At 34.0% G+C, this 22,447-nt stretch overlaps 1 protein-coding gene across 6 annotated transcripts in view; it reads left to right on the top strand.

Moving 5' to 3' along the window:
- LOC143236832 (coronin-1C-like) overlaps positions 1-22,447 on the top strand; it is a 38,444-nt gene that overhangs the window by 5,737 nt on the left and 10,260 nt on the right. For all 6 annotated transcript variants that reach the window (XM_076475437.1, XM_076475440.1, XM_076475439.1 and 3 more), the window contains exons 5-9: positions 4,251-4,367; positions 10,868-10,972; positions 12,156-12,301; positions 16,866-16,926; positions 22,218-22,319. In XM_076475437.1, coding sequence (XP_076331552.1) covers positions 4,251-4,367; positions 10,868-10,972; positions 12,156-12,301; positions 16,866-16,926; positions 22,218-22,319 — 531 coding nt within the window. The remainder of the gene's footprint in view (positions 1-4,250; positions 4,368-10,867; positions 10,973-12,155; positions 12,302-16,865; positions 16,927-22,217; positions 22,320-22,447) is intronic.

Raw genomic sequence — 22,447 nt, 5'->3', positions numbered from 1 at the left:
GCTTGTAGAAATATTGAAAAATGATCATGAAAAGTTCTGTTTTTAGCACAAAAATAAGTCCCCTAGCTAGTTATCATATGTCACCAAACCTGTTATTTGAAGAGAAGTAAATGTTACTTGACCTTACTTCATCTAAACCAAGAACTTCTTTGAAGATGTCTGTCTTAAGAGAAACCACCAACAATTACTGCTAAAGATCTTTAAATAATTAACAGTATTGTTTCCAGTTGAATAACGTAGATTGTAGATGGCTGTAAACTGTTTAATATTAAGGAAAGTAAACTGTGTCTGGGTACATATCAGTTGGTTTTGTAATTTTTTAACTATTTGTTGTAGTAAAGTATTAAGGAGTATTTTTGAAAGTTTAATTAAAGAACAGTTGTTTGCTCAGACTGAAGAATTTAACAATTGACACAGTGAAGATTTTAAAAATATTTTTGGTAATCTTGATGTCGCTGAGTATTTTTTTATTTCAATTAAAGTGTTATTTTTACTGTATTTCAGTCTCCAAGTCAGTTCTTTAGTGTAACTGTAAATTTCCTCGAAATAGTGACTTCTGTACTCCAATTGCAGCTGTAAACCTGGATTTAAAATAAGTCTGTTTGTAACTGGATTTAATGTTGAACTCTAAACATCTAGCCTACATGGCCATCCATTATATTTCAGTCATCCTTTGAGATTTTTTGTCCTCACTATGCTTTTGCTGCAGGTGATTGGGACCTCCATGGTGTCTTTTTTACCCTTTCTCACCTTTGGACATGTGTTCCCTGTATCATTTTTTTTCTCAAGACACATTTCTTTCTCCTCTTGGCTTGCAGTCATTCTAGGTCTGATTTTTTGCATTTGATGCTTCCCATACTCTTTATCATAGTATGCATATCATGCTCTACGTGGACTGTTCTTTTCTTCCCAAAACACCTGCAGCCCATGAGGGCAAATCTATCTTCTCACCCTACTTCATCTCTTCTATTTTTCATATTTATTCCAGTTCAAACCTTGATTGCCTTCTGTTTTGTGTACGGGCTCTGGAGTGCTATGTGGTTCATATGGTTACCTTTCATGTTCCCAGTTCTTTTTGTTTATTCATTGGAACCACTCTGTGTCACATGACTGCTCTTTATCACCATTAAGGATTGGATTTGTCAGTTAATTTTGTTGGCTTACTCTTCCCTGTTCATGGAAGGGTGTCATCTTTATCACGTATCATCTCATCCGGCTGCTAATTTTCATCATCTTCTGGAGGAGACTGTTCATGCAGGAATGTGGACTATTCTCCATATATTTCTTTCTCTTTATATGCACCATCTAATTGTATCCTCCTCTGGTGGATATTGTTTACCTTTTCTGGTAATTCTACATACACCAGCTAGACTCGAAATTGATTGTCTTGTTTTATTTCATGAGTTTTCTTTTCCTTTAATAACTACTCAGTTCCTGCTCAGTGGTAAGTGTTGCCTAGTTGGGTATGCTTTCTTCAAAACTTGTATCAGATACCTATATGGTTATAACCCACAATATTGAGATGGGGTGTTCCTTAAAATCACTTGTGGTTTACCTACTGGTGTATATATATGTAGTATTCTGTTAAGTACTTGGCAGACAATCACTCATGGACTATCATGATTAAAGTAATATGAGATTGCTGCTCATCCATGTCACTCCTTTGATTGAATAAATCAGGAGCAGTCTGATTTTCAATTCCCTGCTGGTACAGTGGTAAGTCTCGGATTTACAACAGGGATTTATCAAGGGTTTAATTCCTCTCAGTGGACTCAGCAGACAGCCCAATGTGGCTTTGCTATAAAGAAAACACACACACAGTCTGATTTTCAAAATTGGGTTTTCTGGTCATCCATTACACTTTCTCTGGTGCGATGTTCTTCCAGATTCCCCACCACCTTTTCCCCTTACCTTCTTTGAGTGGGATTTATGAGTGCTTTTCATTTCCTAGTTCCTACCTGAGGGGTAGTGGACCATGGTACATTGGTTTAGACCACATTATAGCATAACATATGATTACACCCATTTGAGAAGAGTGTAAAGCCAGGAACCTTTTCTTTTTCTCCCTCTCCCTAGATAGTTCCCTGTTCCTATGGTTGAGGCCAGTAGATGCCCCCTTCTTGGTAATTTTGGTTGTAGGATGTTTTGATTTACCTGCTGCTATAATTGAGCTCAAGGGACTTTTGCCTTCCTTGTGATACTGGTTGTGAGATGTATGATGCCCTGTACTTCAGGTTGAGCAGAAGTTTCACGTTCTCCTTGCAATGCTGGGTGCAAGGGTTTTCTTCTATGCTCTTACTGTTCTCTTCCTGCTCATAAAACCAGGCTCAGGATGACTCTGTTCTTATGATTGGGTTGAGGCTTAGACATGGCCCCATAATTTCACAAAGTTTGTTGTACTTCCTGTCTTCTACAGTTGACTTGGAGGTTTATCCAGAGGTTCTAGTATGCTTCATTGTAATTCTGGTTGCTTGCACTATAGCACATTGTTTACTAATGGTTGGAGTTGGTGTATTTATTATTCATGGTCTTCTTCTATTGGCCACAATAATACTTTTGATATTTTGCGTAGTACTTTGGTTTGTAACACTGACGATGAGATGTGGAACCTCATCTGTACAATTGGGGTTATATATGTATTGAATTTTTTATTCCGAGGTCTTTACTTTTAACAATGCTGGCCTTCATGCCACCCTTTTCAAAACACTCCACTTATTCAAAGGCAGTGAACATACTTGTTTCAGATGTGGTGCAGTTCCCCACAGTTGTGCTTCCCATCTATTATGATGCATCCATGTTCAGTTCTCTATATACGTTTTACACAGAGGGTCTCGTTTCATATATTACATTGATCACTTTACTCACTCATTGTAGAATTCTAGCTGTCATGTAACATTTTTTCATATGCTTCCTACCCTCATTGTTACTCTCCACTTTCAATTTTAGTATATATTTTGTGTGTGCCTAATCTCAAAAGTGAGGTGCATTTAGAATGATACAGAGGAAGCTAGTTGCTGCAGGAGGGTTTATTGTATTCCTATGTATATGTGTGTGTGTTTTTGTGTAATGTTTTTATGTTTACAAAATAAATGTATGCTGTTTATACACGTATATTTGGTACTATGGGTGATACTTGTATAGCTATGTACAGTAAGCTTGCATTGCAAGAACACCCTATTGTAGACTGTTAGAACAAACTGTAGCTGACTTAAGCAAAACAAATATATTTACCAGTCACCATTCCAAGCAGGTTAGCAGCCATAGTCTTTTTCAACATTAAATTGTTCTTTAGTTAAACATGCTTAATAAACAGAATAATAAAAAAGCAGTAAAACAGAATGCAATAACACTAATAGTTCAATAAGAAAATAAGTATAGACCTTCAACTGTAAATTACAAATAAGAGTGGGATATCAGTCACATGTTTTTAATGATACTATTGATTAATGCAACAACTGTTTTGATGGGAGTGCAGCATAGTATTACAGCAATGCTCATTTTTCAGCATTGAAGTTATTTGTGTTAGTGTAAAATTTATGTTTCATACTAGTTCTATTACAACATGTGGCAGTACATTTTATTAAAGCAATGTAGCAGCTAAACCTGCCACCTTATATGCTCCATCAAAATGGTCTGCTGCAATGATTAGAAGGAACTATTATGTATACCATTTTTATGGGGGCTGTTTTTAATATAAAACTTGTTTAACTAATAGATTTTATACAAATTGAAAAATTTAATTTCTCATGTGATTGACATTTAATGTGTGATTAATATTCAAACATTGTCAAATGGTGTCTGCTAATGTGAAAAGCAAGATCTTCAAGTGTATAAAACTGTCTTAGAATTCTTGGCTAGAGAAAGAACCTTCAAACACAGTCTTACATAGGATGTAAAATATAATTTGCTCTTTTTTAATATGGAGAAAGTAATGAAGTAAAACAGATAAGATACCAGTGTTGTTACTGTGTTTCCAAAACTCAGCATTTATTTACACAGAGGCAGTTGATACTAGACTGTTTACAAAGTCTGTTTAAATCAAGTCAGATGGCTATTTGAAATAAAATAATATAATTCATTACCTGATTAATGTTGTCTTGTATTGTTACAAGCTTATGAAATAGTCATATGGCTAGTTTACATGCATCATAACTAGGATTTTTTGGCTTATGGAAAATGTTAATTTCAATACAGGTTCTCTGTTAATGTGATTTGATGCCAACATTTAATAGTATGACTCAAAACTGTAGGAAGCCATGGGCCATGAAGGTGCCAAACCACAGCGTATTCATTACCTTCGAAGTGGTATGATTTTTACAACAGGATTTTCTAAGATGAGTGAACGACAGTATTCTCTAAGGAAGGAGGTGGGTAAAAATGATTAGTTATTATTAACTATCCATGGTTTTCAGTACTTGGTATATTTGAGGTGAATAAAATGAGACATTTCTAAAACTTTCAAACATTTAAATTTGTTTATAAAAGTTGTATGTATTGTTAAATAGCTATCAAACTATTTTGCAGGTCTTGTTAGCAATTATGAAATGTTTTCAGTGTGGTTGGTTATTCAAAGGTAAAATTTATGTATGTTATGTTTATTTCTTTGGTATTTAGACTTAATTCCCCTCGGTGTGGATTCCTGTACGGGGTAAGGGGACCTCCCAGGGAAGGTTCTGTTTTTTCAGTTTACCTCCTTTGGGATCTCAACATCCACCCACGTGTTTTCCATACATGGTGACCTGTGAAGGGGAGGAGTGGATTTTGGTGGTTGAGGGGTCCAACCCTAACACATCACTTTGACCTTGAATTCCTGTAGATGGGTGGCCTTGGGGTGTCCCCCCTTGGGTCAGTTGGCTGGTCCACTTGGACTAGGGTCAACCAAGTACCAGTATTGGATGTTCTCAACAGGTGTTGTGGACATTGTATCTGATGATGCTGGTGTTTGGATATAGTGCTCACAAAACCCTGGCGTTGCTGCAATGTCGTTGCTTGACATTGTAGCACATCCCCTCGTAGGGCTTCATGGTGGATGGGGTCAGTGGTCACTGAAATTTCCTTTTTTTATTATGGATCCCCAAATAAAAACTTAAATAAAATAGTGAAAAAACAGCTCATAGGTAAACGTTCACATCTAGAAGATTCTGAGCAGCAATTTTCAACATCTGTAACACCTGTTGTACCTTATTTTCTTATCCTACATTCTTTTTCAGACAAAACTTTAGGGCAAATGTCTCCCTTTTTCATTCAGAAGGGACTAGAGGGATTTGCTGGCTCTCCAAAGTCAGTAAAGAAGCTTCAATCTGGTGACATATTTGTGGAAACACCCACATCTCAACACTGAACTCCTCATGCATTTAAAGGCACTTGGGGATGTACCTATTGAGGTTACACCTCATGCTACTTCAAATTCATCATGAGGAGTTATTGTTGAGAGGGATTTGAAGAACATCCCTGAGTCAGAGATTCTTGCTGGTTTTTCCGCTCTAGGAGTTTCTGCATTGAGATGTATCTCCACTCACAAAGATGGAATTATGATGTCGACCAACATCCTTATTCTGACATTTACATCACTTTGTCCATCTGCCACAATCAAGGCAAATTATCTTAATTGCAGGGTATGGTCATACATTCCAAACCCTCTATGATGTTTCCAGTGTCAGTGGTTCAGTCACTTGAAGACGTCATGTCATGGTACCTTAATGTGTGCTCGTTGAGGTGGCAAGGACCACAATGTCTATGAGTGTGAAACAGACCTTCATTGCATCAATTTGCAATGGCTCTCACCAGTCCAGCTTTCATTCTTGCCCTAAATGGTTGGAGGAAAAAGAGGTACAGTATTGGAAAACGATTCTTAACACTTCTTATCCTGAGGCTCGAAAGTTGTTGTCTACCACTTCCTCTCGGACGTATGCTGCTGCAATTCGGTCCACTATTACAGTGGGAGTGCAGATGGATCTCTCTGTGCCTCCAAATGAATCGTTCTCAAAATGAATGAAAAGTCTTTTGACTACCATAGTTAAAAAAAAGTTGATGAATCAACTTCCACATCCACCTCTGTCCCTTATATACATTCCAACAAATCCCAAGATCCACTTCCTTCAGTTCCAGGTACAAGCATTTCTTCAGATACATCTTCTTCTCCCACCTCAATATGCAAAACGATCATTCGTTCAGTCCTCATTCACTGGAATCCTCTTCCAACAGGAAAGACCTGCCCAATCGACCCAGGGCAGGATCCACAGAGGTCGATAGACATCCCTTGAATAAAGACAGTAAAGAAAAAAGATGTTATAGTAAACAGAAGGGTTTTCCACCCAATTCACCTACACATAAATAAAAATGGCCACCTTGATACAGTGGAACTGTTGAGGTTTATGTTCTAATCTTGATGACATCAAAACACTGATTGCTTCCTACCATCCTGTATGTTTTTCCTTACAGGAAACATTTCTGAGACCTGCCTATACAGTCACCTTTCGACAGTTTTCTTTGTACAGAAATGACAGGCTGTGTGATGGACAAAACATGGAGGGGTGTCACTGTTGGTTGATCAGCATGTGTTCCTCCTGTCTTTGCCACTCAACACATCCTTGAAGGCTGTAGCCATCCGTGTTTCCTTGGGTCATACCATCACTGTTTGTTCTCTCTACCTTTTGCCTGGAGAGACCTATGATCAATCAGACTTTGATGCTCTCATTGAACAGTTGCTGTCTCCCTTTTTTAGTCCTCAGGGACCTTAATGGCCATCATCTCCTCTGGGGAAGAGCTGATATTGATAGGAGCAGTTGCTCTGTAGAGCGAAATGCTCACTGATCACAACCTTTTTCTTTTCAATACTGGATCTTCTACTTATTTTCATGCACCTAGTCCATTTTTTATTGCTGTTGATCTCTCAGTTTGCTCCCCTTCACTATTCTCCCATTTTTCATGGAGGGTTGACAATAATCCACGAGGCAGCTATCATTTTCCTATAATTTTGAGAGAGAATGGCCGTGGTCGATGCCACCCAACTTGTGTGCCCCAGTGGAAGCTGGATCATGCAAACTGGCCCTCTTTCACTACTTTCACAGAACTTGATCCTGCTATTGTCTGTAAGCCATCAACAGATGACTGTGTGACAGCAGTGACTGACTGTATTATACAAGTAGCTGCTCAGTGTATTCCTGAAACCTCAATATGTTTCCCATGATATCGTCATCCATGGTGGAATCCTGCCTGCTACATGGCACAGAAGGTTCAAAAACAGGCCTGGGATACTTTTCGTAGGTATTTCACACTCTCGAACTGCATAGCTTTCCAGCAGGCCCACGCACATGCTCGGTGGGTAAAACGTCAAAGCCAGAAGGAATCTTGGATTAAGTTCACAATCAGCATCTCTTCTACCACCAGTTCCAAAGTCACATGAGACAAATTTCGAAAGGTCAGTAGGCAATACAATTCCTCCCTCTTGATATTACTCTCTGATGGCCAGGAAGTAGCTGATATCCAGAGCATCGCTGATACTCTAGGTGAAAGCTTTTGCTGGGTATCTGGCATTTCTGCTTCCTCCTCCACCTTCTTAGCCATCAAGACTCAGGCAGAGCAGTCACCTATTTCATTTTAAACTGATTGTCTCAATAACTGTAATCATCCCTTTATACTGGTAGAACCCAAACTGGCCCTTCATCGGTCTCGCAGTACAGTGGTTGGACCTAATATTGTACACTATGAAATGCTGTGCCATCTATCTCGTGCTTCTCTTGCTATTCTTCTGATTGTTTTAAACCAGATCTGGCAGGAGAATGTTTTTCCTGATGCCCTGCTCCTGGCTATTGTCCTACCTTTCTCTAAGCCTGGGAAGGATCCCAAGATTCCTTCAAACTACTGTCCAATTGCTTTGAGGAGCTGTCTCTGTAAGCACTTGGAGAGGATGGTTAATGCTTGTCTTGTTTGGTTCCTTGAATCAAAAAACCTCTCACCCACCCAGTGTGGGTTCTGAAGATAGAGCTCCACCGTGGATCACCTGATTCGACTTGAAATGTCAATCAGAGAAGCCTTTCTCAAACAACAACATCTTGTATCAGTATTCTTTGACATTGAGAAGGCTTATGATACAACATGGAAGAATGGCATTTTGCGAGACTTTCATATATATGGGTTATGTGGCCATTTGCCCATTTTTATTAAAGATTTTTTAATGGACAGGAGATTCCAAGTTCATGTGGCTTCAACACTTTTCCGCTCTTTTCTACAGGAACTTGGAAACCCTCAGGGCTGTGTTTTGAATATTACACTTTTCAGTATAAATATTAATGCCATCACTGAACAACTCCCTCTCACTGTTGCACACAGGCTCTATTTTGACGACTTTCATATCTCATGTCAGTCGTCGAATGTGAGGTATATTGAGCAGCAGCTACAGACTGCCCTCAGTCGTTTGCTGAAGTGGACCACAGCAAATGGCTTAAACGTTTCTCTCTCTAAAACCGTTTTCATGTACTTTTGCCACCAATGGGGTATTTATCCTGATCCTTAACTCCGTATCAGTGAAGTTGTGCTGCCTGTGGTCCCTGAGACAAAGTTCTTGGGGCTTATCTTTGAGTGTAAGCTCACCTTTATACCACACATCATGCAGCTACAGTTCAAATGTACAAGAGCACTGAACATCCTCCTTGTCCTCTCTTTCACCACATGGGGAGAGGATCGATGTTCTATACTAAAGATATATTGTGCTCTTATTTGATCGAAACTCAACTATGGATAACTGGTCTATGGCTCTGCCAGGACCTTGGCCTTAAAGATGCTGGACCCCATTCATCAACAAGGACTTCGGCTCTGCACTGGGGCTTTCCTTACTTTCCCAGTTCAGAGCTTATACATAGTCTCATGAACATCCTTTGCACCTTCTCCATTTGCAATTGTCTTTACTTTATGCTTTGAAACTTCGTTCCTTACCAAAGCATCCCACCTGGGGTTGTGTTTTCCTTCCTTGGTGAGTCATACTTTTTCAGAACAGACGATCTACCATTGCTTCTTTTGGCCTTTGCATCCAGGTGCTGTTGGATATATTGGGTCTGTCCTTGAATAACATTGCACTATCCACTGGTCAGCACAAATGTGACCTATCTTTAAGTCATCTGAGAAAAGCAGACACTCCTGATTGGAAATACTGTCTGTTATTTGCTGAACATCTTTTGAACCATCCTTCCACTTCTGGTTATACAAATGGTTTGAAATCAGGTGACTGTGTGGGCTCAACCATGGTTTGTTGTGGTATAGTGTTTGCTCACAGAATCCCCTATATAGCTTCTGTGTTCATTGCTGAACTGTAAGCCATTTCTCTTGCCCTGTATCACATAGAAGATAAGCAGTACTCAAACTGCATTGTTTATACTGACTCGCTTAGTTCCTTACTGGCCTTGGAATCGTTTCACGTTAGTGCACACCCTGTTTTTGCTGATATTTAAAACTGATTGGCCCATTTCTCTTTAACATCTTCTTCTATCCAGTTTTACTCTATACCGGGCCTTGTTGGTATTCACGGGAATGAGCTCACTGATATTGCAGCTAAATCTATCTGCTCTGGCACTATCACTGCTCTGCCTATTCAATACATGGACTATAGTCCTGTATTTAAGGCTCTGCTCCATGCCAGCTGGCAGTTGACTTGGAGTGAGCACTGTGAAAACAAGCTTTTTCAAATAAAACCCTATATTGAACTTTGGCTGTCTTGCTTCCGTAAGGATTGGAAAGAGGAAGTTGTTCTAACTGGACTACGCATTGGTCACAGTTTTTTAACTCATCGTTTTCTTTTATCTGGACCTGATGCACCAATGTGTAGTCTGTGTAACACTCAGGTCACAATAAGCCACATATTACTTTCTTGCCATCGTTATGACTCTCAATGACGGCACCATTTTAAACATGTTCTGTCCCAAAGTTTGTCCATAGCATTAGCATTATTGGTGATGGTGACACTGTCCACCTTGGAAATGTTTTTAGTTTTTTAAAGGCCATTAATCTTTTTAATATAATTTAAGTTTTTTAATTTATACATTGGACCTTTTTAATGTGATTCCGTTTTAAGAGTCAAAGTACATCTAGTTCAATTTCAAATTAGAAAATTACCTTAATGTCAAATAACTTGTAACCAGGCCTGAAAAGGCCAACTTCAGATGACTAATGCCGCTGTTTGAACCTCCCATTAATCATCCTGGCGAGTTATTATTAAAATTTTGCTACAAGTCTTTTAAAACTTTTATTACTTTTTGAAAATGTCCATAACGTCAAATAACTCGGAACCAAGACTGTAAAGGCCAACTTCAGGTGAATGACGGTGGTTTTTGTACTTACCTGTTTGTCTTTCTGGCAAGTTATGATAATTAAAATTATGCTACAGAAAGTCCTTTACACCTTGTATTACTTTAGTTTTTCTCTTAACATTGTGGACTAGATGTAAACATTGGTTTTATGCTACTTATGTTTTTTTTAAGCTTTGTTTTGTTTCCTTTTATGAATTTTACTCAATTTACTTTAATATTAACTTTTTACTGGATGTTTGGTGCAGATATACTTGCTGCTTTGTGCCATAAAACACCAAATCAACCAACAAACCAATTAGAGTTAATTATACCAGCACTGATTTGGTAATTAACTAGAAATACTACTGCTTAGTGTAATATACTCATTACAATTAAACCTCAGAAGTTCTTGAATGGTTGTAAATTAAACAGTTAAAACAGCACAATGTAGGTAACCAAATATGGCACAGTATAAGAATATCAGAACTGTATTTATTTTTTGTTGTTTTGTATATATAAGTCATTACTAAACTTTTTGTTTTAAGATCTGATTTACTGCACATCAGTAAAAGTTGAACTTCTTTCAGAATGAATTGGCCAATCCTCTTTGCTTGGAAGAACTAGACGTAAGCAATGGAGTAATGGTACCCTTTTATGATCCAGATGTGAACCTTCTTTATCTTTCTGCTAAAGTAAGTGGTTGCTCATTACATTAACAGGTAACCTGTTAATGAGATAATTTTATTAAAATAAGACAGGTCTTGTTTGGTGATTGTAGCCTGTTTAACGTGTATTGAGTTAAATGAACACTGAAGCATTTTGACTGAATCTTTTTTTTTAAAAGATGAAAAAACTGTTCCAATAAATGAGTACACTTTTTATTTATGAATATGACTTATTGAAATACACCAAATAATTAGGTCTACTAACGAGAGACTTTTTCATTTAGAATTACTGTAATTTTAAAAGTCATGAATTATGCATGCACTGCTTCATTAAGTTTTAAATGAAGAGAACTTTGGCATCTGGATTTGAACACAGGATCTCTAATTAACAAAACCAGCCAAATTATCCAAGAGTAGAGCTATCCCCATTAATAGTTACCTTGTTAGTAGAGTATGATCACCACATCATATTATCATCAGACTGTTAATGAGTTGATTTACAGCCACTTGAAAGACAAATAATTCATAGTCTATTACAGAGTTGAATTTATTTTTAACTTCTTTTAGATTGATTATACTTATTGATTATACTTTTGTTAAATTTAAACAAAATCTGCAACTTCTATTAAGGATATCTAAATGAATATTTCCTTTAGCATTTTTTTTATCTTATCGATGTATGCTTTTACATGTTTATTTATGATTTATTTTTTAAATAATTGTTTTCAAGTGAATTAGGTATTAAGCAGTTTGTTAGTGATATTGATACTTCTTAATTTGTTTCTTTGAAATTAAGATACCAGCTAATTGATAGTTTTTGTTTTATATTGTCATATGAATTTAGTCTTTAATCCTGATTGTAGCATATTGAAATGTTACTTCACATTTATGAATATCAACTGAAAGTTTTGTGCCTATGATCATAGATTATATTTTGTTTTAGGTTCTTTATGTTTTTTTCTTAAATTTGGAGGAATTTTTATTGTCAGTGTAAGCATGAAGATAATTTAAGTTACAGAAATAAAAATAGCAAAGGATAGCAACTCAGTTGTAAAGAGCAGTGAGCAAAATTATATTGAGTTTATTCGTTTGAAAGGCTAGAGCTAAGAATCTTTAGTTTGGTGTCATTCCATGGTAACTAGAATAATATATATAAAAAACTAACCTAATATTGCCTTGTAGTAACCATGTTTTGACAACATTTCTGTAGGGAGATAGTAACATTCGTTACTTTGAGATCACTGATAAAGCTCCATACGTGCACTACATTAATACCTATCAATCAACTACTCCACAACGAGGCATGGGCATGATGCCAAAACGTGGTTGTGACATCAGCCGTTGTGAAATTGCTAGGTAAGAATTGTTAATCCTTATTTTTTGAAGTAAATGGCTAACACTATCTATACAGGCTTGTATGATTTGACTGACCTTTCAACCACCATGTAACCATAGATACAACAATTCTGAATCTTCTGTTATCTCCATTTAGCAAACACATTTTTATTTTTACTGAAATTTGTTTGTGAATTTATGGTGTCAGTCTGACTCAGACCAATCAGAGTAGTAGAGATACTCATATTAAGGATAAAAAAAGTCATTATTTTTGTCTTACAGTTTTCATGTTTTATTTGCATCATAAAGTCTAGAACATTCTAATGTATATATCAAAGTTTTTCCCAGTAAAAGTTGTATTTTTTTTTTTTACCTTTAAATATTGCTCAATCATCATTGTATAGTAAAATAAAATTTTGAGAATTATGAAATAGAATGAAATGTACCTTTTTCTTATTCTTTGAAGATATTATTTTGGCACATTGTTCATTTCTGTTATTGCCTGGCTTGTATATTGTACAGTTTATTCATCTCTGAAAAGCAACATGTTATAGTGAGAACACATTAGCAGATTCTTGTATGGCAAAGTGGCACAGTGCACTTAGGAATATGTAATGAATTAGACTTGGTGTTTTTACTTAAATCTATTGTTGGAACAGATATTCCAGTAACATCATATTTTAGTGACTTAGGCATTATTTAGAACATTATATTATGTAAATTACTAAAATAAAATGTCCAGATACAACTATAATTTAACTGCCTTTCTAACTAAGTTATAAGTAGTTTAAAAAAATTATTAATACTCTGAATATTAACTTTGCCAACTCACACAAGTGTCAATCATTTCTTCTGGATGAACATCTACTGTCGTTAACTTCAAGTGAATTGTTGCAGACTTGAAATAGAAAGTATGTTCTTCTGTTTGTTATAAACCTATATGTCAAATAAGAACAAACATGTTAGAAAATTGCTTTAAAAGTCATGGATAAATGTACACGTTTTCTGCCATATGTTGGGCAAAAGGTATTGTTATCTTAGTAAACAGAGAAGATAGGATACTGAAACTGTATGCTTGACCTTGCCATTATTTGTGCATTGTATTTACATTAGCAGACAGTGTAGATGCTATATTTTGTGAAGTTATACAAACTCAAAGGGAGAAATTGAAAGTGCATGTACATTACATGACTTCAAAATAAAATACTTAAAAGAGTTCTCAATCTTCCATTTAAGATAATTTAAAAATGTAAATTATAAACTGCATTCTGATGGAAATTTTTAAACTTGTATTGATTATAAAGTTGTTTTGATTATAATTAAATTTTAAATGTAATTTTGTAAAACATCATGACACTTAAAAGAACCAGGCTATACAGACTTGGATACATAAGTAAAAAGGTCAATGCTTTTAAACTAAGTTTACTTGAACAGTTTTGCTATGAGAGATAAAATAAAACAGTGGTACAGTACACAATTTTGTGATTATGAGAAATCCACTTGAAGTAAAAATGTGTTCTCAAGATGACTTGTATGGGTATTAAAACTTTAATTAAAATAAAGTACAGAGCAACGTCTTAACCTTATAAGGTAATCTTTAGGTTAAATTCAGAGTACAGAATTTTGTTTTTCAACAGTAAGTATACTATTTACTATCATGAGCCAATTTAGTTTATGGTGCATTAATTACTCATTTGAAGAATGATGTTACAGGTCCCTTGTTGACCTTTGATCTACTTCCTTAAATTGTTTAGTTCTATTTGAACTGATGGCTATGGTTATGCAGTATTACAACACCACAATTTACATTATAACAAGCTTCTGTGAATGTCAGTCTTAGATCACACATCTCAAACTTTTCACAGACATTCTGTTGGGAGTTTGTTTATCATTTAACTGGGTTGATAATCAGTTGACATCACAGTATATCAAAGAAGGGGATTAAATTAATACAAGTTTTCTTAATACTCCATATTTTCTTAGTGTTCTGGACATAAAGTTCAGCATTTTAATTTCACATAACTGATGTGAGTGCACCTGACAATAATTAGAGTTCATATTTCTGTATATTGGTGATAAACATGATTTATGTGGTTTCATGGCTCACATCTTCAGTGACATGTCATTGGTTTAATAAGTTCTTATTGTGAAATGTGAGTAACTCTCAGTTTATCATTCTAACTTAATCAGTGTGTTTATTTATGTTGGTAGTAATAAGTTTGTTGGTTTTAAAATATGAATGGTCTAATTTTAAAACTTAAAAGTAATTAACCAAAAAGGCTTGATTAGTTTTTATTCCTAAGATACGGTCACAAATTTAAGCTTTACTTTTCACAAAACAAACATGTTTTTCACTGTAGAAAGACTTTACAAATACAATTTGTGTGTTCATAAGAAGAGAACTGAATAATGTAAACTTCATTAAAAAATAATAAGTGTTTTTTATTGTTCCTATCTATTTACACATATACATTGATTAAATTTGATCCTAAGCACATATTAAACATATATTGTTATATTTACTAACTCTATTGTTTGAAACTAATTTGTAAGAAAAACTGCCTACATACACTGACATCTTTATTTAGTGCAAATATGAAAACAGAGCTTTCTTGAAGAGGAATGTGATTTAGATTTTATGTAAAGAAATATTATTAGTTTATTTTTCATATTTTTTAAACATTTAATTATAGTGCATAATATAGTTTACACCAACTTATATCCACTAACCTAAATATTGAGGATGTTTTATTTTTTTCACAATCCTGTTATGAAACGAAATGTACAGTCTTTGTAAATGCCAGACATTTTATCAGCAAGCATAAGACTTTTGAGTAAAAACAGAGTTTTTCTTACAAAAGTGTGTTTCATTTGTTATTACATTTTAAATGAGAGTTATGAAGAATAATTGCTTGAAATGATAGCCAAAGAATATTCTGAAAAATAACTTCAACTACTAAAATGTCTGCAAAGTTCTATAATAACATTACATTCACATGTCAAAATTTTACTCTAAAACTAAAAAGTTGACTTACTAGCTGGAGCTATGATAATGTCAGATTATGATGTTTGCTTAATATCACTATAATAGCTTGTTGTCTTTTAATCAGTTTTATTTTTTAAAAGCAAAAAAAGTTTGAAATGTTATTCTCATATGTAACTTTTTAGAATGATAGAGAATGCAACATGCAAAGAAGTTGAAATTTCAATGTTGGCTTTGTTCCCCATATTATGGCTTTTTGTTTCTTATAATGCAGAAAACACTGTTTTAATTTTATCATAATAATTGTTTACATGCTATAAAACTAATTAAATAAGTTGGAAATGAGAAGATATGTTGAAAGATAAGACAATGTTTTTAATATTTTTAGATTTTTTTTTAAAATTGTCCTAAACCCTTACTTAGGTGTTATGTATTATAATTTATTCTGGATGAATCTCTGATTTATTATGTATGTTAATGTATTAATATTTCAAATAACTGGAAATCTGAATTTAGAAGTTAATTAAATGTTAATATGTATCACATTTGTGGTATTTGCCAACAAGACTGATACACACAACTTCCCTTTTTAGCACATATATATAATATACACACATAAAAGCAATACAATTTATAATAATGGTTATTACAAATGGTTATTTATATACAAGAGTTTTATAAACTTACAAATAATACTGAGTTTTATATCTGATCTAGAACTGAATATTGTATTGATGATCCAGGTCCACGACGAGCAAATCAATTCTGTTATGATATTGTCACATCTTGCTTAAGCTAACTCTGTCTTTCTTAGCTAGCTTTACACCTTTACAAGCTGACTTTTGCCAACAAAGATATTTAATGTCTTTCTAAAAATACTGATGTCTGTAGTTAATTCACTGAAGTTTGAACAGTTTTTAATGTTTGAAATCTATAAATGTTCCTGGTCAGATTCTGTGGTTTTCTGAGTAATGGGCATTAATCACAATTGCAGCATCTGAGGCCTATAGCACATTGATTGCAGCTAACTAACCATAATCTTTTGTCTCCTGGCATGCTGATTTATAAACCTGTTTAGGAAATGATCTCAAAAATTCACTTGACATCTATACTGTAAGTCACTAGTATTACATGCACATCTAACACATTGTTGATTCTTACGCTCAAGAATCTTCTACAAATTTAGATAAAAGACAAGACATATGCAATACACAGCCAACAGTATACATCACAAGCAAAAAAGAAACTATACTGAAACAAGTGTAGGTGTTGAAATAAACATATAATGGTAAATTCATTACATGTTGAAAGCACAGCTTGATAAAGTACTAAATTTAAAGTATAAATTTTGGGAAATGTTTTTAGGTCTTTAGGCTTAGTGTAATTTTATCAAATTATTTTGAAATGATCAAATTAAAGATTATAAAAATTAATAAATGCTCATTTAACATGAAGCACTGATACTGTTGGACTAGCAGAGCATAAAGCACACATAACTGTCATCTTCATATTATAATAAGAAGCTTTTCTGTCCATTATTAATTTTTTTAGTTTTAATTTTTTCTTTGTGTTTTTTTACGATTACGTAATTTTTTATTGCAGGTTTTTTCGGTTACTGTCCAGTGGCTTTTGTGAAGTACTATCGTTTACTGTACCAAGAAAGGTTTGTTAATATTAGATTGATATGTTTTGAAACAACCAGTTTAATAAATATTAAACTGAATGGATTAGTATGTTTTGTTCATTTTTTAGTATTTTTAATTTAGGTGAATAGAATGTTCATCAATATTTTTGTATGTATCAGTTTTACAAATTTCATAAATTGTGTTTATGATTGTTTACTCTTTTGCTATAGTATCAAGCAGATTGTAAATAGTAGGCTTACTCTACAATGTAAAGAAATTACATTAGATAGTAAATTTAATAGGCTTATTTACTAAGTGTTAGACAAAATCTAACAACTCTAATGACTCCTGAATTGACTCATGAACAGCAAATAATAATAAATTAATTCTTTCATTCCAGTCTGTCTTGTTACTGAGACAGTAAGTCTGTATTATATTTTTCAAGGTAGAATGAACTCTTTCAATAACAACTGAGACATAAAGTTTATCCCTGATCAGACTGAATTTCTTTGGGCAAGTCAACAAAAGTGAAAAGAAAATTAATTAATCAAAGCCTTATAAATTTTTTTAGCCTGAAATGTTTTTGAAAGGGATAACTACAGGGAATCAAGTGGATATGCACATGATAGCCAAAAAATACTGGTTCTCTGATCAAATTTTTAGTAAAGACCCAACACAGTCAATAATTACATGACTGAAGGATTCTTTGAAAGCTTGGATGGGTTTCAAAGAGCAACATGAATTTTCTGACCAACTGACAGTTACTACAAGTTTTACGAAACTGAGAATCATCTTGCCTAATTTTTGGCCTAAAGAAATGTCTCATAATTTTGTCATATGTCTTAAAATGGCTTTCCAAGTATCAATATTTCAGAATGATATGTTTTGGGAACAACTGTTTGGTAAACTATAGCCTAGTCCTCTGAATCTTGCACATCTGATGATCTCCATTTCCTTTTAAGCACACCATGTTTGAAAAAATAACCATTTGGAACTTTTTCCAGTTTGTATTTCAGAAGTGCGTATTTAAATAGTGAAGAGATCAGGATATCATCTAAACCTGAAGATGACCTAGGAAAGTCAAACATTGTTCTCTCCTTATCAATAAGTGTTAATACCCATACCAGCTGTTTTGAGATAAATGTCTATTATTTGTTTTTTGCTTAATTTCTTAGCCTGAGCTTAAGTCACAGCACACAGGGAAAACACATTGGGATTCTCCTTAATGACATTATATTCAGATGAAACAATTATTGTCTTGCTAACCATTTTGGGTTTAGCAACAACTTTTCCTCTCACCAAATAGTTTCACAACAATAATGGTACACCCTTAATTGGTAGAGTAACTCTTACTCTAACCACAATTTGCCCCAAAACTATGTCTGATGCTGAGTATATGTTTTGAATAAAACAAAGCCACCATCAATACCTTGAGCAACAACAGACTCACTAGTGGCTGAACTTGAATCCAATGGCAGTATACTTTCTAACAGCAATGATTGAGTTGCCCCAGTATCATGTAGAATACAAATGGGTATGGGATAAGCAGTATCATGTTTCAAAGACACAGAACCAAGAGAAACAGAAGATCTAAATACCTCTCTGACTACATTAGCCTTTATATCAGTGGCTGAATCAACAACATTAGGTGATTTGGTGAAACTACATCCATATGATGGACACAAATGCACTTGTGTTTGCCTTCTTTTTTCTTTTTAAAACATCAACAGTTGGAAAGAACGTGACCAGGTTTTTATCAAAATGACAGAGAAGCATGATGGTTTTGAAATTTTATACTAACTGTCAGAATATTTTGAACTAGAGGAGGTGAATTTTTTAGAATGATACTCAACTTTAGTGAATTGAACAGATACAGGTTTTAGTTGAGATGGTAAGAATTTATTTTTATGTGTTAAAGTGTAATCATTGGAAAGAGTAGCTCCTGCTTGTTGTGTTTCAACTTTCTTTTCATCCAAGTAAGTTTTGAGGTCATCACTTTTACAATGTTTAAATTCCTCAGTTAGACATAATTGTCTTAGTTTGTTAAAACTATTGCCAATATGCATAGAATTACACCATTGATCAAAATAAACCTCTTTCACGGGAGAATTACATACAAGTTTAATTATCTTGATTGTGATAATGTCAGAACTATTGATGATGAGCCTCTGGTACTAACTTGTACCCTTTGAGAATAGCTCCTTTAACTTTATAATTTATACAGTATTCTAGAGAGAGAGTGGCATTGGCTTCTTTTACTTTATCAGTTAAAACACTAATAATAATGTTCATTTTTCAGTGGGCCATTCCATGGTTTGAGCAACCTTCTCAAAATGTTGGAAATATTTTCAGCTTCATTTTCAGTGAATGGTGGTTTTTTATCATATTGATTAAGTTCCAAGTTGTCATTCTGCCTTGGTTGATTGGAGTTGAGTCTAATTTCCATTTCCTTCAGCTTAATTTCTTTTTCATCTTCAATACAAGTTTTTTTTTACCTTGACACACTTATTTCTTTCTTTTAGCTTAATATGAGCTGTTTTTTTTTCTTCAATATGAGCTCTTTTAAGCTTGATTTGTTTTAGTTTTAGCTAAATATTTAACTCATCGTAGTCTCTAAGCTCTGAATGGCCAGTGGGAATACAAGAACATTCACATGGTATTTCCTCAGGCAGTAAATCATTATCAAATAATATTTCAGTAATATATTTTTTGGTTCATTTTTCTCAATGATTTTTAAACTTCTAGTTTTAAAATTTTGACAGTTTTAAGCAATTCACCTTCATTATATCTTTCTAGTTTGAGAAAGGGTGGTTTAAGAAAAACTTGTTGGCACTGATAAGTATAAATTGAATTATGATTTGATTTCCAATTTAGGTTAAGTTTTGTGTCTAATTTAGATCCAGGATGAGACCATAATTTATTACATAATGTATTAGAGCTTAAAATAACCTCAAACTGAGTTAAATGATAACTTAGATTTAAAAGTTAAATAAATATAGATATGTATCCAGTTTATGAGAGTTACCAACAAGATTGATATACACTGTTTTCTTTTTAATGTTAATATATTTTAATATACAAGTAATAACACAATTTACAATAATAGTATTACAAGTAATGATCTATGTACAAATGCTTTACAAACTTATAAACAGTACTGAGTCTTCTAACTGATCTTGAACTTCCTTAATGTCTTATCAAGGGTTTGTGATGAATGAATTATTTTTGAGTTGATGTAGTTACAAATCACTTAACAGAGAGCTAACTAGCTCTGTGTTCTTCTTTCTTTGGTGGCTACATCCTGAGTTATTACTGCTGTAGTTAGGTACTGTTTTCATAAAAATACTAATGTCTGACATGAATGCACTGATGTTAAATGGTTTTTAATGTTTGAAATCTGTAAATATTTCTGGTAAGGTATCTGAAGTTCCTGATCAATAAGTGTTATATAAATTAGTTATTGCTTCCAAGGTTTATAGTATCTCATCTATAACAAACCAATAACATATACTGTCTCTTAGTACATTATGTTGGTGATATTTAGACATGAGGAGAGTTTCTTGAAATTTCAGTTTGTATAATAATACAGGCAATACAGCAGTGTTTACGTACACACATATATTGATTCTTACACTCGAGAAGTTTTTTACAGCTTTAGTGAACATTTAATAGTACAAGTTATGTAAATTTATAAATATATCAGGTCATCCCTTAAGTAATGTCTGATTTTAGGTTCAAAAAAAGAGAAAAGATTTCAAATGCTTCAATCTTATTCAATCAATAATGTATGTTCCATTATTATTAATTACTTCCTGACAATGATTTGCAAGCTTCTGAATGCCACTTCTATAAAATTCTTGGGGTTTGGAGGAAAAGAATGTAGAGAGGGTAGTTTTAATGCCTTCATGTGTTCCAAGCTCTTTTCCATCAAGATAGTTTTGCAAACTTCGGAAGAGATGATAATCTGATGGGACAAGGTCTGGAGAAAAAGGAGGATCTGGAAGTTTTTCCCATTCTGGCTCTTCAGTCTTTGCAGATGTGATCCTTGCTGTATGGAGCCATGCATTATCCTGGTGTAACACAATACCTTTACGATTGATCAAAGCACGCCTCTTTTCTTTCAGTGCAATATTCAAGTGCTCTATATGTTGACAATAGAAGTCTGATGTAATTGTTACATTGAGTGGCAGCAATTCAAAGTGGATTACATCAACAATATCCCACCAAATGCTTAAAAAGACTTTCCTAGGGTGGAGGTCCATTTGGGGTTGTGCTTTAGCCAGTGTATGTGTACTGAGCCATTGTCTCAGTGCTTAACATTTTTGTAAAATATCCATTTTTTATCTTCAGTCACTAACCTGTCCAAAAAAGGTGAGTTACATTCATGAGAGTGCAAATGTCCACTCTTTTTCTAAGGTTGGCTTCTGTCAAATCATGGGGGACCCATTTTTTTTCCAAGTTTTGACACCTTTTCAGGCTGTTGCAGATGATGGTGAACTGTTGAATGGGTTGAATTAAGCTTCTGTGTTAGTTCTTCAACTGTTACAGCACAATCTTCATCAAGTGCAGGCAGCAGTAAGTCATCATTAAACTCGCAGGATGACCTGAACATAGCACATCACTTGAACTGTAGTCACCTTATCTAAACTTCTGAAACCACCTTCGATATTTTTTTCATTGAGAGACTCTGCACCATAAACACCTTGAATGTTTCTTGTAGGTTTTGCTGCACTATTACCTTTTTTAAACTCATAAAGCATTATATGCCTAATGAGCTCCTTAGACACATCCATCTTAATTAGGGTTTAATTGATTAATGACATGAAAAAGTGGAGTTGGGTTAGTTTCTTTTACTTGTCTGAACATTTTTTTACATGTCCTATTACATATTTTAATAATTAAAATCTTCTACAAAGACATAAATGATGATGCACTTTCTGTATTAAATTTTCAAATATTACTTATGGGATGACCTGATAAATTTAACTTAAACTTTGATACTAAAATAATTATATTATAGAAAATCCATCATAATGTTTAAATCTGTTTTAAATGTATTTAAGTTGATTTAAAAATTAATATGATATTTTATGAATACTTGCTGTCATTATTCTAGTGGTTATTTGTACCTTAAGCATAATAAAGTACTGTAACAGAACATGTAAGCAGAAAGTTGGACTGAAGGTTTTATATGAGTATATATTTGTAATCTTTACACTATTTTTAATGCAATGATTTTTTTTACAGACCATCACTTAGAAATGAATATTTAAACTGAGCTACTAATAATAAGATAAATTATGTTCTTTTTATCTTCTTTTTTTCATAGTCGGATAAATTCCAGGATGATCTATATCCACTTACTTTGGCTGACATGCCAGCCATCTCTGCTGAAGAATGGGCTGAAGGAAAGGATGCAGAACCATTACTGGTGAGTTGGTTGTAGCTTCGCATTTAGGCTAGTTAAAAAATGTAGCTGTTATTGCTGAGCTAATTTTAATATGAAATATTAAAGCAAGTTGACTGTGTTCAGCAGTTTGATAAACTGTGTTTCTCAGT

Source organism: Tachypleus tridentatus, chromosome 13, assembly GCF_004210375.1.
Source record: "Tachypleus tridentatus isolate NWPU-2018 chromosome 13, ASM421037v1, whole genome shotgun sequence".
Lineage (NCBI taxonomy): Eukaryota > Metazoa > Arthropoda > Merostomata > Xiphosura > Limulidae > Tachypleus > Tachypleus tridentatus.
The sequence above is the reverse complement of the archived record's forward strand: the minus strand, read 5'-3'. Positions and strand labels throughout refer to the sequence as shown.